Below are 23,386 nucleotides of genomic sequence, written 5' to 3'. Positions count from 1 at the left end.
TTTAATTGTATAAAACAAAGCTGATGTCACAAACACAAAAGAACTTCTTGCAAAGCAAGCACCACAAGTAATTTTTATGCTGCCACTGATGGCTGACAAGTGATGAGCACTTTGTTCGAATTCATATACTTATGCATCTAAGGCAACAGGTGGCTTATAAAAAGAAAACATGAAGAGCTTTTTAACTCTTCATTATCAAAATTTTTGTAATAAGTTTTATCATAATGACTAAACAATCTCTACAAATTAAAGCTCAACATACTAACTACAAAGATGAACCATGGTTCAGGGAAAATGATCTATTATTTTGCTAAAAGCAGAAACTGAGGTAAGGTTCTGGATCCCACTGACTTGAGCTCTGCCTACACTCACAACATTTCGTAATTGCACAAAGCACTCAATATTTAAACAGTAGCTTAAGATAAATAAATTATAATCACTTTAAGACAAAAAAAAATATATTTTCTTGATGACTATCTTTTCTATATCCATCTCAAACAATAGCTGAGTGTTATGGTACCCTTGGAAGGAAATTTCTGGAAGTGTATTTTCCAGTCTTAAAACCAACTGAAAGTGATGCATTTCAGTTGTTGCTTAATGTAGTTTTGGGCCAAGAGTGGTATTATAGAAAAAACGTGGTTTTTTCCTAAATACTGCACAGTCCAATGAACAGTTTTGATTTCTTTAAGCACAGAGAGTTATTAAAAAAAATAATTAAAGCAGCTATGCTGCACAAAATGAAGGAACATACTTCATTTACATTTGCATTAATGTGCAAAGAACTTCAAAGCAAAATAAAAGACACCATAAACATACAGATAATTCAGATTAAAAAAACAGAACTAGAATAAAATAACCTAGAGGGGTATTTGCTGATTTTTGTTACATCTCTTAAAAATCGGAAGGTAAGTTGAGAAGACAAAAATGCAGTAAGAATACCAAAACAATCTTTATATTCTGCCTTGTAATTAAGCTATGAAATAATCATCTGTTTATGATTAAAACATTTTAGTGTTTGCTGGTTGGGATAGATTAAACTCACATACAACATATTAGACTCCTTCCTCTGCATGGCAGTTTCATCACGCTACCACTAACAACTGAAAAATATGACATCAATGTTTCTTATCTTGTACACTACACACACACACACACACAATTTCTATGGTGATGTTCACTGGACTAATTTTTCTGCTTTTTGACACTTCAGAGAACCCAACCCAGAGTCTTAAACTGCCCAACTTTTGGATTCCCTCTGCTTCTTTACATATTTTGTCTGAAAGCAAGCAATCCCTCTCAGACAGCATACATTCCTGTACTTCTACATTTCCCCCTGTTTGCAACTCTTTCACACACTCAACTTCCCATTCCTACTGCTATTTAGCTTTGAGATAATAATTTTCACATCAAATTACCAAATCTGGGTGCATAAAAATACGCAGTAAGTGTCAAGCAACTGTTACCTCAGTAACAGCCATCAAGGCTAGTACTGAAATGCAAACCTATGCTCAAACATATTTTAGAAGTTTTTTAGTAAAGTGAGTTTGAGCTACAGAATCTTCTGCCATCATCCATATATGGAGAAAAATGTATATGATGGTGGGGGGAATGAAGAAGGCAGAGAGAAGGAAGAAGGGATGTTGTTTGATTTTGTAAAGAAAGTCTTTTAAACTAACTTTAAAGAAAACAAATTAATCATGTATTACTTGAATACACAGGAACTTAATTACATACCAAATGAGAAACACTGAGGTTCTGAAGAATCTTCTTGCTATTTTATCAACAACAGATGAACCTTCACTTTAATTGCAAAACCTAAAATAAGTACTGAAAGTAGCATTTCTGAGGTATTTCACAAAAATGAATAAATGTTTGGGTTGGTATTTTGTTAATTGTCTCCAGGCACAGAGGCTCCAGGGTGTTGTTTGAGGCTAGAGACCCCTGGCATCAAAACTAAAGCAACAGTTTCCAAAGCAGCTCTTACAACTACTGCTGATAATCATCCAGCATTTAAATTCAGCCCATTGCTAATTCTGTTTTCCGCAGAAGATACAAGGATAAAAATTCATCTTGCAATACACTAAAAAAGAGCTAGGAGAAACTGTGTGAAGCAAACACAAGAGTGACAAGTTCCAAACAGAGAAAAAAACAGGCCATAAGAATTTCTGCTGAGAAGCCATTGATAACTGACTAATACATAACTTGTTGTAAACCCAAGTAGAAAAGCAAAACTTCATCTTCACCCGAAGTGAAGCTGGACCTCATCAGAACAGAAGAGAAAGTCTGGAAAGCATATTGAAAACATACCAACTATCTTTGTTGAAGGCTCCCCAAAAGAAGTCAGCAGATTTCCACATCAATACTTCAGCATTACAACAGCACAAAGGCACATCTGCAACCAAACCCTGCATCTCAATAACATCTCAGCATAAATAACAGTCATAGGAAAGTCAGATTTCTTCAGACTCCAGTGGACAACATGCAAAGTTTGAAAGAAAACATCCCTACGTCTTGTAAACTTAGAAGAAAAGAAAACTAAAAAGAAAAAAAAAAGGATGCAAGTGGCATATTTTCTATGGCTGCCTTTTTACAAACATTTTTCATCTTAACAATCTCAGCTTAATGCTCCCTCAGCTAGAACAGCATGACTGTTTGCTGTATTACATATTGACTCTGATTAGAGAAATTACCTATTTTTAAAATAACCAAGCAAGAAGAATGTGGTTATTTCTAAGAGCCAAAGCCCCTTTTAGTACATGGTTTCAAAATCCGTTTCAACAGCACAGAAGAAAGTGGCAGCATATCCATGGGAAAAGGTGTTGGAGTATGGAGCCACTTCAGCTTGCAGAAGACCTTCCCATCCAGTGTACAAGTCTGGCACAATGTATGACTTGGAAAGGGACAAACACCTATTTTTCCGAAAGTGGCATTTTGGCTGTTGTAGAAACCAGGCAGCTCCCATAAGTAGCAATTCTGAAAGGAAACTGAACCAGAGCTTTTTCTGTCAGTTTATTAAACAGTCTCATAAACTCTCATAGGCAAAGACAAAGGAACTCTAAACTAACAACCCAAAGATCTCAGACAAATTTGCTTGACACAGAACAAAAAGGAGGTGTATATTAATTAAATCTTACAACAGCATATCTCAACTAACCCAGAAGCTTTGCTACTTTGTCTAGGATAAGTAACTTACAGCCAGAATAAGAAACTCAAAGCCAGGTTCCTCCTGGTCTCCATTTGCAGTAATCAGTCCACTGTTCAGTACACAGCAATCAGATAAGTAAACTGCTCCTTGTCTATTTCAATACTGAAGGCACATAAGCCTTGGGAATGATCACCTCAGCTCATTTAGTATTGACTCACTTGCATATTCAACTCCAAAGCAACAAGGGACAGTGATCAAGAGCCCCTGAGCAAACTCCTGCCATTCACAAACCAGGGTAGCCCATGCTCTCAGCTGTGCTAGGAAGCATAGCCATCATCTACGATTCAGAAACAGAAGTGCTTCAAGGAACCTCTCCAATTTCAAGTTTTCCTTAAAACTCTGCATTAAAATAAAAATCAAACCAATAACACTTTCTCAAAAGCATTAAAAAAAAATAACACTTTCACAAAAGCAGCTTTCTGAAAGAGATGCTACAATATTCTCAATTTACAGACTACTCACCGTTCTGATACAATCATGCAGCTAATTAAAGTAAAAACACTCAACCACTTATCTTTTTGCAAAGAACTGTTACTTTACCTTTTCTGAGATAGCCTTCTTCTGACCACAGGAAAACAGGCAAATATTTCATATTAGAAACAAAACCGTTAGGAAAAAAAACCCAAATCCATCTGCACTACTTTTCCCTTCAAGCTTTCAAGAAAATCCATGAAACAGCAAAAAAAATTTAATAAATTATTAAACTATCACTGTTTTTAAGAAGTCAGGATATTTTACACCACCAGCAAAGACACTCAAACAGGTAAACATGTATTTCACAAACAGTCACCTGAACACCCCAACTCTATCACACATTGATGATTTCTCTGAAGTATCACAGAGGAAAAACTCATCTGCATTGCCTAAATAGCAATTACACACTGCCAAAGCACACACACAGAACTGTAATAAAAGTAGTCGTAGGTCAAACAATAGCAATGACTCAGTAAAGATAGCCTGCCTGGTCTTTATTCTCAGGGGAGGAAGGGTTTACTGGTCAAGTACTTTATGACTCACAGTACAGTATATTAGAAATTTTCTATGTATTCTTTAGAATTGAGAGATTGCCCTTGTAGCTCAGTAGGTAGCTCTCCTGTTTCTGGCCTGCGAGGTCATAGCTTTAAGTCCCTGCTGAGGAAACTTAACAAGTTCCATTTATAAATAGAATGGCATTAGATGCTGCTACTCTAGCAAGGGTGGTGCCCTTTAGACAGGAAATTTTATGTTTTCATCTGTTCTGATACAAAAAAGAAACTGGACATAAAGAGGCATAGGATATTATGCTAAAGATGAATGATGAAGTGGGTTCCAAAATCCACTGTCACTTCAATCAGCGTGATACTAACAAATCTAGCATTATCAAGCTACGATAAAGGCTAGACAAGAATGCAAGAACAGTAATTTTCCTTCTCAATGAGAATAAGTAATTAAATAAAATTACAGACTTTACAATATTTGAGACTGAAACCTCATAGGTACAATACAATCAAAATTCAATTTGTGACATCAAGAGGCAACCTCAACATAAAACAAATTTTGGACTGTTTGATTAATAACATAATGTTTGAACATTCATAGCTCTCTATCTGAAGAATTAGAGTACATCCTTGAGAGACAATTATCATGGATTAATATGATACATATGAATTTTTGCTCCTAATAGCCATATATTTGGGGAGGCTTGTTCAGCTCTCAGAACAACTACTTGTGAGAAATTTTTAAATGAAAACTATTTTAACACTTACCTGAGTTTATTTGCGCTTTAAAGTGTAACCACCTGGCCTTAGAGGAACACAAATTAAAGCTCAGGTATCAGTTTCATTTAATCTGGCAATGTAATTTACTGTTCAATAAAGACAAGGCTAACTCACTACAGTGATTACAATTTTCCAGCACCTGTTCCACAACCTGCACCCACATGCCCAGGAAAACAAATTCACTCCTCAGCTGGAAACAAAGCTGCAAACAATACTGTGAACAGCTCTGAGGTACAAACCCACAAATTTTGTTCATGTACACACACCAAAAGAAAAGAAACACCAGCAATGTAAGAGAAGACTAAGGTGATTTTATAATGTGATTTCCTGCATCTCGACACTCCAGCATCAAACACGCTAACATTATGTTCAAGGATGATGACAGATCTTGCAACGTTCTGCAATTTTTCAGCGTAGGAGGTTACTGCCCTTCCTAATTATCTCCTTGCCTAAGTGAAAAATTTGATTAGTTAAAAGTTTTCCACAGCCAGCCAAACTAAGCTAGTTGATCCTGCACTGGCACTGATCAATCAAACAGGATGCTGATGTACAAAATGTTTCCCTCTCTCTTGCAGGTGTTTCAAAGTAGTAGTAATTGAAACTGCATGAGAAGATTGACAAGAATCCCATCCTGGTCCTTTAATTCCACTATCAACCTTTTGGACAAGAATGTAGTAGTATCCAAAGCAAACACAAGGCTCTTTTCTGCTCTTCACATCCTTCTACAAACAACTGCTTTTAAGCATCAGCCTTCATCTCAAGTGTCCTTCCATGTTCTTGTATTTAAATTTTGAAATTGCAACATGCAATGCAAAACCAGTCTTGCAAATATAAATTATTTCAATTTTAGGGATGGTTTTGCTAAAAGGAGTAGAGGAATGCCATTTTCATAACTCTGTGATTAGAAAAACTTCCTATGTGAAATCTTTTTTCAAAATCAAAACCCTGTACAATATTTAACCAAAAAAATCCCTAACAAAAAAATCTACAAAGAAAAAACCTACAAGCACTAGATTAATAGACAGACACAACTGCCAGTTTAATTTGAAAGCTTTCCCAATTTCTGGATTTAATATGGAGAAGTTACTGAAAGCCAACTGAAAGTTTAGCTGAAGTATGACCTTTTGCAAATATTTTATTAAACCTTAATTCGGTTGCTCTAAAAATAAATAAGAAGAGAAAATTTCAATAGGAACTATCATCTACTCAATAGCATACATCAATACATCTTGATAGTGTAACACTAACAAGTTTGATATGTGCAGACTATTTTTAAACTTTGGTAGCTTAGCAGTGAATGATTTGTATTTGTAAACAGGCAAGGCTTTTTTAACAGGTTTCAATTGCACTTAGTAATATAAAACAAAACCAAGGCATCTTCAAAAATTTGAACCAATATATGTCAAAGACAATACCACTTTTTTTAAGACAGATATGTTAACATCATTTCAAGGTGAATTTTGACACATTATAAAGACGAAAAAACAGCTTCAGATATCATAAGTGACAGAGTCAAGCTACAGCTGCATAAACTGAGCCACTGTGATTCCCAAAGCACAGAACACACATGCTGAAAGGATGAGATGCAAGTCGTACTTTGTTCACTGCAATGTTAGTGCAGTGGAGTGTGGCCAAGTGATATCCTCACAAGCCTCCTCTCAGTAGCAGTAGGATTCCAGGAGCAGCAATCAGCAAGTATGGCTTCTTGTTAAAGAACATGGGGGAAAAATGCATCATGCCTCAAGCATAAAAAAGCTACATATGATTAGCATCTTCATATAGAAAATACACACATTTTTACAGGAAGTCAAAAAAATCAGCGAAAAAAGAGGATGTATCTCATTCAATTAAATAACTTTATCAACATTTTGATTTTTGTGGGCAAATCAAAACACTAGCAGTATTACTAAAGGTTACCATTAACCTACATGATGGTAAAAAAATACAGTTAAGTCAACTTGATTTTAAATGTTGAGCAAAAATATTGTCAAACCCAGTTTTGATTAGTGCTTTTTCCAAGTAAGAATAAACTATGCTCAACTGACATGACTCATAGCTATCAGAGCTTTAAGTAATGACAAATAGCTTTAGAAGCTATCTAAAACCCTGAAGGAGGCAGAACCAGGGGGTGGACTAAACATTTCCAGTTTTAACAAACATAAAACTGGAGTAAAAGCAATTAAAGCTTTCTAGGAACTCCCTGGCATTGGTCACACCAGTCACTTCCGTAAGACTGCAGGGGATGTTTACCCAGCTTCACAGCTCTTTCACTCCTACCACAAAGAACAAGATTTCACGGATTATCAGTTACCAAACTCCCCATCCTGCTGCTAAAGGGCAGCTGGAGCTCCTCTGCTGTGAAGTCAGAGCACTTCCAGAGGAGCAAAGCAGGAGCTTCCCAGCCCTACGTGCCTGCCCTGCCCCAGCACTGAGTCACTGTGAGCAGCAGGCAGCTCACAGGATCCTCTGCAGGACTGGCACACCAGGGGATGCCACAGGTGAGCTCTCTGGTTCTTCCACAAAACCCAATGTTGCCTGCCCTACTTGAAACATCAGGCATCCAACTCTAATGTTTTTTTATTAATTGAAAAGGAGCATTTGATAGCAAAGTACTTTTACAGACAAGCTTCCTCCCATTCTCTGTACCTTTGAAGAGAAAGACTGGATTTCATTAAAGAAACTAAAAATAACAGAAAAATGTGGAACATATTTTCTAGAAAACTAGGACTGCAGAATATCAGTGGGAAGAGAAATTCAAAATATGAAGAGCTCTGGCTATTTAACACCCAGTACGTTCAAAAATTTGACAGAGATGTAGCAGTGACTAAATACTGATATCTACCATTTTCCTCACTGAAGCATTGTTTAAGTGTAATTTGTAAATTTACACTTGTAACAAAATTGCCATTTATAGTTCACCGTAGAAAGAAAGTAATTTTCTACAAGTACTTGTGACCGATCTGCCATAAAAGTTGAAAGGTGGTTAAAGCCATTAAACTGGGGAAGAAGGGCTATGATAACCTTCAAACAGCCTGCCTTCTGTCACCACACAAAAAACACTGCTGCCTCAGTCAAAACTGCAGTACACCTGAAACATGGAGAACAGAGCTGTCAGAAATGTTTGAAATTAAACCATGAAACCTGGAAGATGTACAAAGCTGTACCTTAAAGCGCGTGTCAGGTTACTTTGGGACTGCAAACACCACTATCCAGGACAGACAACCATTTCAAAATTAAATCCCCCATTCATTCAGCCAGTAAGCAAGCAAGGATATCTGAGGTTTTCAGAACTGAGTGTGACCAAAAGTAAGTTATGCCCCTACCTCTAAGAAAATGGGATAATACCTCAAATTTTTATTTTTATGTGTATGGAGACCAACTGGTTTAGTATAAATATCAGTAAAGCATTTTCAGTTTGTGCACTTACACAGAAAAAAAATATCTACAGAAAGTATCAAAACCCAGGAATGGATTGCTCTATTCTGCAGGGGAAAACTTAATTCTCTTGTTTGCTGAGCTAAGAGAATCTACTTTGTACTGTCACTAATCATGTATAAAAATACAGTGGTGCTCAACACAAATTTACCTCTCCTTTCACTTGTCCTGTTACCCTACCATGTGCGGCTGCCATGTGTTGCCTGTTTCTTTACATATATTAAATACACCTTAGACACATAAACAATGTTTTTATTGATTTAATGAAAACATGTATCTCAAGGAAAGTAACAGACTAACAAGGATATAGACATCTGAAGGCTGAACACTCACAGACATTTCAAGATGGGGATATTGTCTCTTCTTACACGAAGTAAAGAAAGTAGAGAATTAGCTAGGTGGAAACAGAATTTCTTCTCAGCTTTATGCCATGTAAGTGCTCACCTGTGTACCTTGTGGTGGATCAACTGACAGGCAACAGCCTTCTCCAAAAAACATCTCCAAACACAAAGAGGTAACAAGTGTAGTCTGTTTTGGCAGCTAAAAAAACAACAAATATACCTTCTGTCCTAAAGAAAATGCAGTTTAACACATCCTCAGTAAATAAAGAGAACAGGATCAAACCCTTCAGCCTAGAACTATAAAATACCTTTGCTGAGCTACCCAAAGTTTGTGTCACCATACTCAACTCCATTCCTATCTTACCTAGCCACTTTCTTACCTATTGTTACCTTAATTAATACAACTTGGTTAATTCTCAAACTGCTTTCTGCAAAATTACCAACTGAACCAAGCTAAGTCAAAGCCTAACAAACCTTTCTTCGATATACTCAGGCATGCAGAGCTTGAAGTCTACAGCACAAATCCACAATGACCTGCTGCTTCTGACTTCCTGCCTGGCATCCATCAAAAAGAAAAAGACCAATTCTCTGAAGGACTCTGCTTCTCATGCTGGCCATTGCCATAGGCAGTAGCAGTGTGTTATCACAACAGCACAAAGACAGCGAGCAACACTTTCAGTGCTCAAAGGTGAAAATGTGTTCCAGATCAAATCAAAATGAAACCAAACACTAAATTTCTCATGCTTGGAAATTGCACAATCCCCAGATCATTTCCTACCAACACTTTATAATTCTTATCTTCTCTTCACCTTCACCAACACCTCCTTTCCAGCATGCTGGCATACAAGTCTCACCCTCCAGTCCCCTGCCTATTACCCTTGAACAGGAGCAGCCTGCCTGTGTTCTTCTTAAGTCACTTTCTACTGTGACTGCAGACATTCAGTGTTCAGTGTCCACCCAGCAGGCTGAAAACTGACAGTTGGTTTCAGGGCACTGGTTCCCAAAGATACACAGCTCATCAGGAACTTGGACTAAACCCTGGTATAAAAGGCAACAAAGAAACTTCATCCTCTCAGGATCTGCAAAGTTTAAGGATTTACAAAAGCAGCAGGTTTCTACTACTTCCATTTCCGTCTTTTATTATTAACACATTCCACTTTTCCTTCTTCATGAAATTAGACAAACTGCCATGCACTGACAGCAGAAGAAAATGAAACCATTACTGCAGATTTCCAAAAACCCAGTTGCTTTTTAAGTCTTCAGTACAAGGCTAATGAAGAAAGGCATACCTGTTACATAGCAGAGGGTGAGGATTGTCTTGGCTGGAAAAACCTGATGGCTTTGAACTGAATGGTAGAAATTGAATTGTAATGGATATTTGTTCCACAGTTATTAATTACAGTACAACAATGCTGTCCTTAGCTAGAGAAAACAGGTAAGTAAGTTTACATACGCATCAGATGAAAGATCCCATCACAGGCGTTAATGTGAGACAAGAAGGAATTTCCTAAGCCTTGTCCAGTGTGGGCTCCCTTCACAAGGCCAGCAATATCCACCACATTCAGAAATGCCGGAATTTTGCTGAAATATAAAAGTTAGAAGTTTCATTACTAAAGCGTATTTCCAATATTTGTGGCACAAAACCAAATTCAGAACATGAAAATCCAACACTTCTTTGCTGGAACAAGTTAAACATCACAGTGTAGAATGCATAAAACAAAATTCCCCCCACCCCATGTAAAACATCCATTCTCTAAGTTCTCTGTAAATATTCATGTAAAATGAAGTAAACTAGTTTTGAAGTGCGGAATCATAGGCAACTACACAACAACCAAGCAGGTCTGGAAGGCTGAGGCACAAATATGTCATGTGCAATGCACAGTTTTCACAGGACCAAAGGGATAAGACACAAAAGGCCATTGCACTCTGCTACTGCACACCTCCAAGGTTACCATTTAGTTCAGCAGGTTATGCAACTTTCTCAGAAGAGTATTTTTTTTTTAATATAGTGCTGATTAAAATTAGCAGTGACCAGAGTAATGCAAACAATTTGGAAAAAAAGCAGGTAAGATGGTATTATAATATAAACAGCTGTGATGTTTTCCACCACAGTGAACAGCAAAGGGTTAAGTAGACATGTTCACATGGTATTTTATACAGCAACAACAGAATAGTCATTAAGTTCAAATTAGCTGACAAAAACCAGAAAAAAGCTTTTAAAGTTATGGGAAACTTACCAACTGCAAACCTTCTATCCTCCACAAAATCTCAACTTGATAAAAAATGAACAAATAGCATAATGGGCATTAAACTTTTCATGTACACTCTAAACCAAATTACTTCTAAAAATCCAGCTGAATCAGGGAAAAAACCAAGAAACCACTAAAACTTTGTCATAAGACGTTGACTAAAAGAACCTTCATATGCTCTATGCAACTAACACCATCATCAGAACAGTGGCAGGCACAGAACCACAGTGCTGCAAATACCCCACTTGCAAAAGACCAGAAACTGCACACCACAGTCTCAAAATGTCCAGCTTGATGGCTCCAAAATAAATAGGTGGGAGAGTAGTTCATTCCCATCAAACACTTCATCACCATCATATTTCATGAGCACTACGCTAGGACTAATACAGCAGCTCACCATTTTACGGGCAGTAAGTACAGCAGCAAATCCCAAACCCACAGCTTCCACATAGCCCCAAGGAGAGGGGTGACACCACCCCAAGGCAGCATGGGTGAAAAGAGCCGATCTGGAAAGCACTCCCGCTGTTCTGTGGTGACTGTTCTTCAACAGGAGATTCAAATCCAAAGATATAAATTCTGTGGTCCACCTTAAGATATCTTTTCCAAAGCCCTACCTGTGCTGCCCACAGACAGAAACAACCACAAAGGTGGGAATGAGGGCTAGGGATAACCCAGCCAGTAATCTTCTAGGCAGTATCATACTTCTGAAATCTTTATTGTCCACAGCCCAAACTAAGCTTTATTTTTATTAGTGTGACAACTTGCTGATAAATATGTGTTTTCAAATACGGAATATTTGACAACATGACTGCTGTCAAATCTGTAACAGCAGGAAACTCCACCAGCAGGAAAACCACCTGTCTCATCACAGTGCCTGGTATGGCAGCTATAGTTGAGACAGAAAAAAATGTAGTTACAGAAATCTATGGATCATTGTCTCTGCTCTGAGCAACTGACTTAGGTAGAACAAAACACAATTCCCACTTTTTTCCTTTGGTGCTACCCCACTTTCATTTGACTGCAAAACAATCAGCAGATGTGCTTCCTCACTTCAAATTAACTCTCTTTGGGGAGATATGATACACTAGAATCTGTTTGAATACAGAACATCAATTATTTCTGGAAGAGTGGCGACCTAAAGTTTTGTTTTCAACATTGCTCTAACACTTCCAAAGAAAAAATATTTATTTCAAGTAAAATAATTTCACAATACAAGATCTGGACAAAATCTTTTTGTTTACTAAGGTGAAGTTCAAAGTGTCACTAAACCTGTCCAGTATAATACCATAGGAACCCAGTGACATGCTCCATGTAATTAATATCTTTGTGATGTACTTAGAAAGAAACAATTATGTGACATAATACAGTGTGTTACTTACATTCAGGTAACACAACAGTAACTTTAAACTTCACTAGGCCCATGAAAGGAAGGGCCCATCCTTGGGAAGACAGATATTGTGTGCTGCAAGTTAATGCTGTGGAATGCAGTCAAAAGTACATTAAAATAAGTGCACTATGAAGTAAACCAATTTTACAAATTTCACATTTTTGTCCCACTGTATTTTTTTAACTACCAGTACACAAACACAGAACAAATCCTTATTTAAGACACTAGGAAGAGTAACTCACATTCTGAAGACAGAAGCCAGTAAATATGAATGCATTAACCCAGTAACTCCTTTTGCCTGATACAAGAACTAACATACTTCAGAAGGAACTGTGGGCAACTTCCCAGTCCTTGCTTTTTGACATTTAACTACTCAGCAGCAAGACAGAAAAAGCCACTCTTTAAAGCACTTCTCCATTGTCATTTCAAACTGTGTTTTAAGGAAAACAAAGGTGGTGTAAGAAATGTTCTATGCTCCCCTCTCACCTTTCTGGTGGGATTAACCTCCTGGCCAGCCAGCAGAACAATTCACACTTTCACTACAAAGATGCCACATTAGGGCAAGACAGATACCTTCATATGCAGATGGCCACTCTATCACAAGAATCAACCTCATTTGCTACACAATGGAAAGAAAACCCCAGCACATTTCTTTCACAGCTGAGTAACACAAGCAAGAGACCTTTGAAGTGTGTGGGTTTCCAGGGCGCTTTCTCACCTTCACTTCGGGTACCACAAAGCTCACATTCCAAGCAAATTAAAACTACTCCCACTGTTAGACACCTTCCGGGTCTAAATCTCTGTTTCATCGTAGAAAGATGGCCATACAGAAAAACAGAAAAAGGCACAAGCTAGTCACACTTACCTTTACTCTGAAGGACAAAGAGTCAACATTATGAAACTAAATAAATAGAAAACACTGCACAGAATGAGGGGAAAGTACCATATATATTGAATATGGTTTATTGAAGACTTAACTGCATTTTGCTTTTTTTTCCTCCTCCTCTAAACATATTAATTTCAATTTCTTAAGATTCGTTAGTCAGCATTAGCATAATGTCACTGAGCCTCAAATGATCATCAGGAACAGGTGGCATCAACTGATCATTTGTACAAATCAGTGCTACACCAATCTACCATAAAGCATGTCACAAGGATTTATAATATGAAACAGAACACCAAATCCAGAAGTATCTCTATATTTTAACCACAGGTTTAATTCTTGAGCAGGGATTTTTTACCTCACTTGGAAAAGCATTAGCATTGAGTTTGTGTTAGTGTACCAGCTTCACTGTCACAAAATATGAGCAACCACACAGTAAAGAGCACAAGACTCACTGGGCCAGATAAAGTGCAATCGGGTGGTTAGGGCATTTTCAGGAATAAAAGGCTTATGCATCCATAGGGTTACATATTTTACAGAAAAGAGAAATTCTTCCTTCCTGAAAATTCATACAACTTAAGTAAGAGTCATCTGTTACCATTCACAAATGACCTGAAGTAAAAGCAGCAAGACAGAAAGAGAACATGTGTATTGTGGCAATCTCTCTGAGAGCCATTCAACTCTCTGTCTGTCCTCACTGCTATTTTTGGCTCATTTCCAAACAGAACAGTTTGGAACTCCCTCTTCCAAGAGACTGTTACAGCTCCCACAATCAATCTTGCAATGTAAGCAAAACCCCTCACTGGGCGGTTAGAGGAATCTGTTTCCAAAGAACGAGGTACTGCAGATGAACCCCGGTCATTTCTATGCAAGAATGATTTCATTAATAGCATTTCATCCATGGTACTGACAAACAGGACTTGAACCTAATGGCACATGAACCAGAAGTGAAAAATCTGCTAATTAAATTGTGCTTATATGAATTATAAGAAGGTAAGAAACTCAGTGTGGATTACAACACATGCTCCGTGTCCTGTACACACCAAACACCTGCATTCTCAAACTATTCAGTAAGTTATTACACCCACAAAATACAACTAATTACATTTTGCCTCCTCTCATCAGGCAGAAAAGATGGCTCAAGTCACCATTACTTAAGATTTTTCATTCACTGCTGACAAACAAGCAATGCTAAAACACACATCACAGCCCAGCTGATTTAGACAGCTCAGAACAAACTGAAGAGTAGGCAAAGGCAGTAACACCGAAGGAAAAAGAACATTAACAACAGGATATAGTTACCAATTTCCAGCAATTTTCTGTAAAAAAATGGGATTCTTTTACAGATGCTGATATGTTAAGAGTCCCAGCCTGCTAAGTTACTGATCTCTCACTTTGAAACTACAGGTGATTTCCATTTACATAAATGCTCTTAAACACAGCCTAAGTCCCACATGATGTCCCTCCAAGTCCCACTGCTGATCTGGTTTCTACAAAATGCTTTCCAGCAACTGTTTACATAATTTTGACTTTAAAACTTTATCATGTATCTGAGTATGCTATCCTACAATGAGTTCAAGGGAACTTTCATTTAATATTGCAGAAGACTTTCCTGATCTAGACAGCAATGGGATTAACTCAGATTTAGTTCAGTAACCATCACTTGAGCAGTAAAGATCTAAATGAATGAATTTTATCAATCTGCAACACAACAGAACAAATCAAAGCACTTCACTGACAAAAAAGACAGAGATCCTGGAGTATAATGGACAGTGCTGGAGTTCAAGAGGGGTGTGAATACCTAGCTGCAATTTAGATATTACCCTCCTTTGAGATAATCAAAATTACTTTAAAATTTAAATTTAAAAAGGACATCTAAGATAGATTAGAAATAGTCTAGGTGGAAGAGAAACATCTGTGGTTGCAATAAGCTTACGAGTGCAAACCAGGAACGCGACAAATACTGACAACTTTCTTAGTTTGATTCATCCCTTCTCTCGACTCACCCCTGCTTATAATCTCATTTGATTTTAAACAAGGGAGGAAGCAGAAACATAAGACTTCGAAATGATCTTTTCATTAAGATTTTCAGACAGGCTGATTCCTATCAGCCAAAGCAGTAGTTGGGTGTAATTACTTACAGTTAGGCTGCAGTTAATTACCTTAGGCTCACAGTGCTTCTTCCTCAGTACTTCTTTCAGTTAGTCATGTAACTTAAAGTAGAAAAAATGCAAATAATCACAGTGACTAGATTATTGGGGCACAAAATAAATGAAATAAAGAGGAAATTGCAGTTTCCTCTACCACCTCAGTGAAAATCACTTTGAGGCTGGACTCCAATGTCACTTGAGGCACATCTCCTGGTCAGGCACAGCACACCACATCTGTGGCAACAGGCTGGGGGACCTATGGCCTAAGAGTAGTGGGTACATACACCCAGAGGCTTTCAAGCTATTTGTGAGCTAGGACAAAATCACTGCTCAACTCTACATGAGTTTGACATGCTTACATTAAAAAAAAGTAGCTCTAAGTTTAAGGTGATTAAGCAGCACTTTAATTAAATTTAGAACAAAAAATACACAGGAAAATAGCTTCATTAAAGCTTTTATTAAATTAGTAAAATTTCTTCAGGTGCACTATGCACACAGTTCTTTTTTTGTGTGAGATACCCATCACTCCTAAACACAATGTCCCATAAAATATTAATTGCAGTTAACAGACCAACTCTTTCTGGCTTCCATGTCGTAATTTTCATGTCAGGAGCTACTTGTTGAGATGAAAAACATCTCTTTTCCATTACAGAATTAGCAGACCTCATCCTCTGCTACCTACTTCGTATTCATAGATAGGTGGGGGGAAATACACCTTTCTGCTTTAGCTCCTGCTGAAGTGAATCAGTCTACAGAAAATACTCTCTTTCCAGTTACAAAACTGGAACTAATCCAATCAGTCTGTAAAACCTTGCTTGAAGGTATCTATACTGCAGTAACAGAGGTAGGAGGACAAAAAAATTAAAAATCAGCCATGTCCTTTCTGAGAAAGCTACACATGGGCACAATGCAACAAATGAGTTATCACTGAATATCGTATGAAATTTATAACAAACAAATAAGTAGTTTAAATACATAAAGTTAGTAGCATAATATAAACAAATACTTTAAAACCACAAGCATTCAGAATTGTGTTTAATATATTAAGATTTCTTTTTTTTAGTGTCCACAGTTTCATTCACACCAAAAAGCACACAGCAGTAACACTAAAGCTCAAAGAAATCATCTATATCATTTGGCAACAACATAGCAGCTTTTACTGTAAGTTCTTAGAGCCCACCTTCTGTGTACAGTCTATATCATTCAACTTATTTATTGTCAACAGTCACATACATCCCACTGCTGCAGAAAGAAAAGAAGCATAGGTCACAAATTCTGCCAGTGTACCTTAATCTATTAAATACAGATTTACCTGTAGATAATTGTCTCTAAATTTTTGCCTATGTGATTTCATTTACAAACATTTACACTTCTAATTAATACCAGTCAGCTTTCAGCATGGGCTAACAAGTGACAACAGAGCAGTCCCAATAAAGCTGATCCATCCCTCCCTTCTCTTTTGGAGAGAGGAATGGATCTTCAAGCAACAAACAGTACCTGAAGATCCCAACTATTCCTCCAATGGCAGACCAGCAGAACTAACTCCCACCAGCAATGCCCCTGGCAATAGAGTCAGTCTGGCTGCAGCAGAGCAGTCCCAGCTCAGTGGCACAGACAGCACCTGCCAGCCCAGCCCTGTCCCTCTCCCCTCTCCTGGCTCCCTGCAGGCACCAAGGAGAGATCACTCTGTCCTGTCACACATTATTTCAGTTAGACAAAGTCACCCTTTTTTCTTTTCCCCATCTCCCAACAATGACTGCAGTACTGTGAAGACTAAGTGTAACATATGGGAAATAAAAACCCAAATGCTTTAGATTTTGAAAGACAAAATCTTGAGGCTAGACAAGAGTCCAATTTAAAGAGAATTCACTGTTTATAAACATTCTGTGTGCACAGATGGATTACATCTACTAATCCAAACAAGTAGAAAATTACCACAGAACGTATTACATAAAGATGAAGAACAAAATCAAGACTATACAGAGAAATTAAGACATTTAAATTACAATTCAGTAGCCTATCTTTGTGACTACAGCCTTGTCTTCCTGAGTTTGTCTGAGGCAGACAAGCACAAACAGCCCAGTAAGTTACCTCAGTCTAGTGTCCTACTGGACTACCACTAATTATCTCTGCTTTATTACTGTTACAGTGAAATACAAAAATCACATAAGCAGCATAAGTGAACTCAGGAGATATAACTATCTACTGATGCCCACATCCATTAAGTAACAAATGCCTGTAGAAATTCAAAAGACCATTCAAATAAAAGCTGATTATCCAGCTTGTTATCAAACTCAGTATATTTACAGAATAAAGACAGAAAATATACTATTTTCATTAATAATTTAGAGATGAGTTAGGAGGGAGGGAAGGAGAATTGTGAGTCAGAGAATACACATACAAGTATTTACAATTTTAGCACTCCCTGTAAAGATAGATGGCCAAAGGCAGGGTGAGGGAAGAGGTAATAATCTCTTTGTCACTTCAGCTATTAATATGGGAGTAGCCCTTCATAGCTAAGAGAGAATAAAAAGGGGTTACTGACATGGCCAAAGCAGCACTAATAGTATAAGCTAGAAGAAAACTGTCAACAAAACTTAAAAGCTATGTCATTACCTCTGCACAGTCAACAGCCTGAAAACTCTGTCTCTAATTCAGCAGTTTTAAGATCCATGCAGTAACCATCATGCTTAACACTGACTTTAGCAGGAAAAACAAGATAACATGTTATAACAATCCTAAACTAACAGTTTCATATTAATGCAGTATTTAAAAACTGCACAATAGTTACAGATGGAAACAGCTTGCTTAGACCTGAAAATTAAGCCAGAAAATGGAGTTTTGGTTAGCAACTAATCAATCTTTTTTAACTGTGGGTGAGATCTGGCTCTAAAACTGAGGCTCAAGAGCTGGAAAAAAGCACACACCTGCATGCTAGTTTGCCCTATGATTTATGTACACTCACTTGATTCAAGATACCTTTGCAAGTAACTGCAAACTAAAATTAATGAGTCACAAGTCCCTATTTCCGAAGTTCCTGTTTTCTGAAAGCACCTTCAATTTTGCTGTTCAAGCAAAAAACAAAGAAGTTCTCACATTGAACATACACAGCAGACTAGTCAACAGCAAAAAAATTAAAAAATGATGTGACAAAATTAACACACTCCTGGAAGAGTGAAAGAATCGGGAGAGATGTACAAGTAGCAGTGCCTACTGAAAGGAGAGAAAGGAGAGAAAATCAGGGACAAAAAACAACTGCCCACAAAACTTATTGCCAAATAACTGAGGATGCAGGGATAATGACAGATATTTGTTTAGCTTCATACAGCACATACAATACTCTGAATGTTTCAAAGTATAGAGTGGATATCTTTCAAATGAGCAACCTTATGACAAGTTAGGTATGTCCACTACTGTTTATTTTCCAAATCTCTTCAGAAGATCCTCCATGGCACCTGGGAATAACCACCTTCAAAGACAGGAACATCTAGCACCAAATGGTGCTGAGCAATGACTGAGAGCTCCTACATTTACCATTCTTATAAAATAAAGGTCCTATCAGGGGCATGGGAAAGGTAGAATCCTAAAATCCAGGTAGACATATAACTTCACATTCTAAAACAGATGTCAGTAACAAACTTCCAGACATTATAGTTGCATTAAACTTTCATGAAAAGTTTTGGTTCAGTGATACTATTTCAGTTGCCTAACTGCAGAAAAATATGAAGAATTACCTTGGAGGTTTGTGATACTGGCATAGGAAGTCAAATCTGTCATCTGGCACAGGCACTCGACTCTCATTTGGATCAATAGTACAGAAAGGAAAATTTTCCGCTGCCGCTTGACTCTTTGTTAACACATTGAAAAACGTTGATTTCCTACAAATGACATACAAACATTCTTAAAGTAGCTCAATTTAGAGGCATTTAAAAGTACTGGATTAAACCCCATTTTAACCCAAAGCAATACTGAACTTTCCATTTACTTCAACAGCAGTGACCATTGCCCTGATTCTAGCAGAAGGCACACACATCTGGAATGCCCCACTGAAACCCAGTGATGCTTACCTCTCTTCCCTATCCTATAAAATTCCCATAAGTATCTATATTGTACACACATGTTAGCAAAAAAAAAAAAAATTAAGTCGACAGCAATGCACAGCCCTACTGGCTATTTCTCATTTTCTTCAAGTACAGTGAGACACCAATAAGGATGCTTGAAACTTTTTTTAAACTAGTTTTGCCATGACTCACCCTTTCCACACGTGTATATTGTTCCTTAAGATTTATTTACATTGTGACACAATTTCAGTATCCAAGCAATAAAAGTCAACAATGAAAAGAGAAAAAAAGTGGCACAAAAAGCAAACTACATCAGTTAGTTACCAATAATCTTTGGTGCATATGAAGATACAGTCATACCTTACCAAACTATTTTCATCCTTGTTAAGTATCAGTGGTAACAAGCCTACAAGTATTCTATCAGGGGGAAAAGAGAACACTTTCCCTTAAACCAAGTAACAGATTACTTTGTTAGGTAGCACTTATTAAGCCAAAAGAGCAATTCTTGATTTATTACCTCCCAAATTTTCTACAATAAATATTCAGGTTGTTGTGATTTTCAGAGCTGCTCTGCATACAGCCAACAAGCTCAAAAGTCACTAACAATTTTCTTTGAAAGTTACATCATAACATAATTGAAAATTCTATTTATCCCCATTGACATGCAGTACAATGCTACAGCTAATTATTTCCTTTATGGAGTACATCTTAGCTACACCCTGAAAAGTAAAATAAATTATAACAAAAACATAAGAAAGCAGTGCTTCCAGCTTTAAGACATGCACACAATCTCATTTGTTAAAGATTTAAAGATTGAAAATGCTGAGACTTTCTCTTAGCAAACAGGATAGAGAAATCAATACCAAAAAGTTTCACATGTATATTCCCCAGGTAATCAATTCATCCTACTTTTCAAGTAGAGCTCCTATGAGGAGCCACAACAACTACAGATGAGAAGCATGACAGAAATCAATTATTAACATTCCAGCATCTCTTCCAAACTGTCACTTGGGCTTGTCTCACGAGAAGACTTCTTCTTCTCTGAATAAGTTTCAAGAAAGAAAGTTCTCTTCACTGCTAACGACATGGAATAATTACCCCTTCCCCTGCACATCATCCCATAAAAGGAATTTGGTGTGCACATTTGCCTAAGTGTTTGCACGAAAACATGCATTACGTATACACAACAGCAGAAGTAAGAAAATAGAAAAGACAAGGGTCACAGGGTTTTATGAAACTCAGCAATTACTAAAACTTTTCCTTTCTTTGAACCCTTCCCTATTATCTTGTCCAGACTCGTTCACACCTGCCTATCGCTGCCAGTTTTGCGTCGCTCCAGCTACAAGTACTTCCAGCTAAAGATGGAAGTGCATCACTGAGCAGTCACACTCGTGTCCCTCAGCTCCGGTCCGCACCTGTCCGCACCCACGCTGCGCCCCAGCTGCTGCCCTGCGCAGGGGCACCCGCGGGGACGGCGAGCAGCCTCCCCGCCCGTCCCCCAACTCACCCCACGTTCGGCAGCCCGACGATGCCGATCTTCAGGGACGTCCCGAACCTTCCGATAATCGGGTGCGACTTAACCCCGTCGCCTCCCTTTTTCGGGGGCATCTGCAAGCAGAGAGGAGGGCACACTGAGCTCCCCGCGACACCCCCGCGCACCCTCCACGCCCCGTCCCCTCCCGGCACGGCGCAGCGGCCCAGCCGGGGCCTTCGCCTCCAGGAAGCCGAGGAGAGACACACGCGGGGCGGCGGCGGCGGCGGCCGGGGCCCGTGCGGGGCTCCTGCGGCCGGGCAGGCGAGCGGTCCCGGTCGTGGCCGCGGTCCCGGCTCACCTCGGCGCGGATCCGCCTCGGAGCAACAGCGCCAGCGGCCCCTCGCACGCGGACGCGCCGGCGGAAGGGGCGGTGCAGCCGCGGGGGAAAGGTCGCGCCGGGCGGGAGGGGCGAAGCTCCGGTCCCGCCCCGGCAGCGACGGCACGGCCCGGGCACGGCCCGAGCCCGGCATGGCCCGAGCCCGGCACGGCCCCGCCCCGGCCCGGCAGTGACAGCGCGGCACGGCCCCGGCCCGGCCCAGCCCAGCTAACAGCAGCGGCTGCCGCGGAACGGCGGAGCACCCGGAGTCGCAAATGCGCGCACAAATCACAGAATCGACGAGGTTGGAAAAGACCTCTGAGATCATGGAGTCCAACCTGTGGGCAAACACCACCTTGTCAACTAGACCATGGCACTCACAGACCATGGCACTGGGTGCCACGTTCAGTCTTTCCTTAAACACCTCCAGCAACAGAGACTCCACCACCTCCCTGGGCAGCATATTCCAATGTTTACTCTGTCTTTCCGTGAAGAAATTTCTCCTCATGTCCAGTCTAAACCTTCTCAGGAACAGCTGAAGAAGACCCTGTCCTCTAATCCTGTCACTGGGTGCCTGGGAGAAAAGGCTGACCCCTACACGGCTACAGCCTCCTTCCAGGGAGTTGTAGAGAGTGATAAGGTTACCTCCGAGCCTGCTCCAGGCTAAGGTCCTGCCCTCCTGTTCGCCAACCCATCAATCCTGCACCAGAGCAGGAAGCGCCATACTGCCATAGCCAGAGAATGCTTTTTGGATTCAAAGGAGCGCTGGAGCTTAGGCACACCACTAGATTTTTGTGCATGCTTATCTAGAAAAAAAGACATATGGTCAGGAGACTCTTGTAAATACATTGTGATTGATTTAGAACATTTACATGGCAAAATAATAAAATAATCTAGGAATAAAATAGAGAGGTTATGAAGAACAGATGAAACATTTAGAATCTACGAAAAACTAATTGTAGAAAATGTTACAGAAGTCAGATCAGGACTCTTTAAAAAAATTAGACATTTTCTTTAACTCAGTCTCTGCTTCTCTGAACCATTAAAGACAGGCACCATCAAGTGTTGCCTGCTAAGAAAATTGAAGAAGAGAAGGCAGTAAAAACTATTCTTATAGCATGCCCCATTTTAAGTCCGTAAGACAAAATTCTCAAAACTTGAAAAACACCAGAGTGAAGGAGTCAAGGTGAGAGTATCATCAGATATATATCATCTCACTCACAGTAAAAGGAACATAATATTGAACATATTTTTGAAATTTTTTTAAGAAAGGACGCTTTTATTAAGTCTAATCTGAAATTATACATAAAAAATGTCTGTTACAACTTTTATATTTCAGTGACATGAGATTTTTGCAACAATAATATTGAGGAAGAGAATGCTGGTTTTGCTGCTAATATATTTATGTGGTCTTTCTACTGTCTTAAAATCTATCATTATACACATAAGAGGGAAAAAAAGTATATCTAGTTCAGATTCAGACACAGTTACTTAGTTGTTGAATACAGCTAATGCATTACTACACCAAACATTCAGTAAAATTGAAACTAACAGAAATTATTACAAATTCAACGTAGCACCAGCAGCCTTCACATCCATAAATGACAATCTTCAGTAACCAAATTTAATTTCCTTTTCAGGAACAAAATAAAAACATCATTGTTTTCCACCCTTCTAAAGTTCAAGACACTTTACTTGTCCTGAAAGCAGTGTTTTGCAGGACTATTTCACAGCAATGATACAGGATGGATTTGACTACCTCTATTAATAAGGCCACAAACTTTCTGAAAGACTACTTTTGGAGAGCTTTTCTGCTTATTAAATTTTCCCACAATCCAAACATCTTGTCAGACTATTTTGTTGTCCAATCTAGGCACAATAGCTCTTGGCAGATGAACATCATATTTTCTTAAAATAAAAATATTTTACTTACCAGTTTGTAAACACAACACAGGTGTAAGGCATAAGCAGTCTGATACATGAAGTAAAGGAGTGTATGTGTGTATGTTTGTGTATACACAAAAAATAAAGCCTACTATAGGTATAATTTTGATTTTAGCTGTTGGGG

At 38.7% G+C, this 23,386-nt stretch overlaps 1 protein-coding gene across 1 annotated transcript in view; it reads right to left on the bottom strand.

Annotated features, from left to right (window-relative positions):
* OLA1 (Obg like ATPase 1) overlaps positions 1–21,434 on the bottom strand; it is a 92,693-nt gene extending 71,259 nt beyond the window's left edge. The window contains exons 1-4 of the mRNA XM_030951803.1: positions 21,301–21,434; positions 20,976–21,076; positions 19,142–19,285; positions 10,192–10,319 (exon numbers count right to left, since the gene is read on the bottom strand). Of these exons, the coding sequence (XP_030807663.1) occupies positions 10,192–10,319; positions 19,142–19,285; positions 20,976–21,076 (373 nt within the window). The 5' untranslated portion in view covers positions 21,301–21,434. The remainder of the gene's footprint in view (positions 1–10,191; positions 10,320–19,141; positions 19,286–20,975; positions 21,077–21,300) is intronic.
* Between the last annotated feature and the right edge of the window lie 1,952 nt (positions 21,435–23,386).

The sequence above is a fragment of the Camarhynchus parvulus genome, chromosome 7 (assembly GCF_901933205.1).
Source record: "Camarhynchus parvulus chromosome 7, STF_HiC, whole genome shotgun sequence".
Taxonomy (NCBI): domain Eukaryota; kingdom Metazoa; phylum Chordata; class Aves; order Passeriformes; family Thraupidae; genus Camarhynchus; species Camarhynchus parvulus.
The sequence above is the reverse complement of the archived record's forward strand: the minus strand, read 5'-3'. Positions and strand labels throughout refer to the sequence as shown.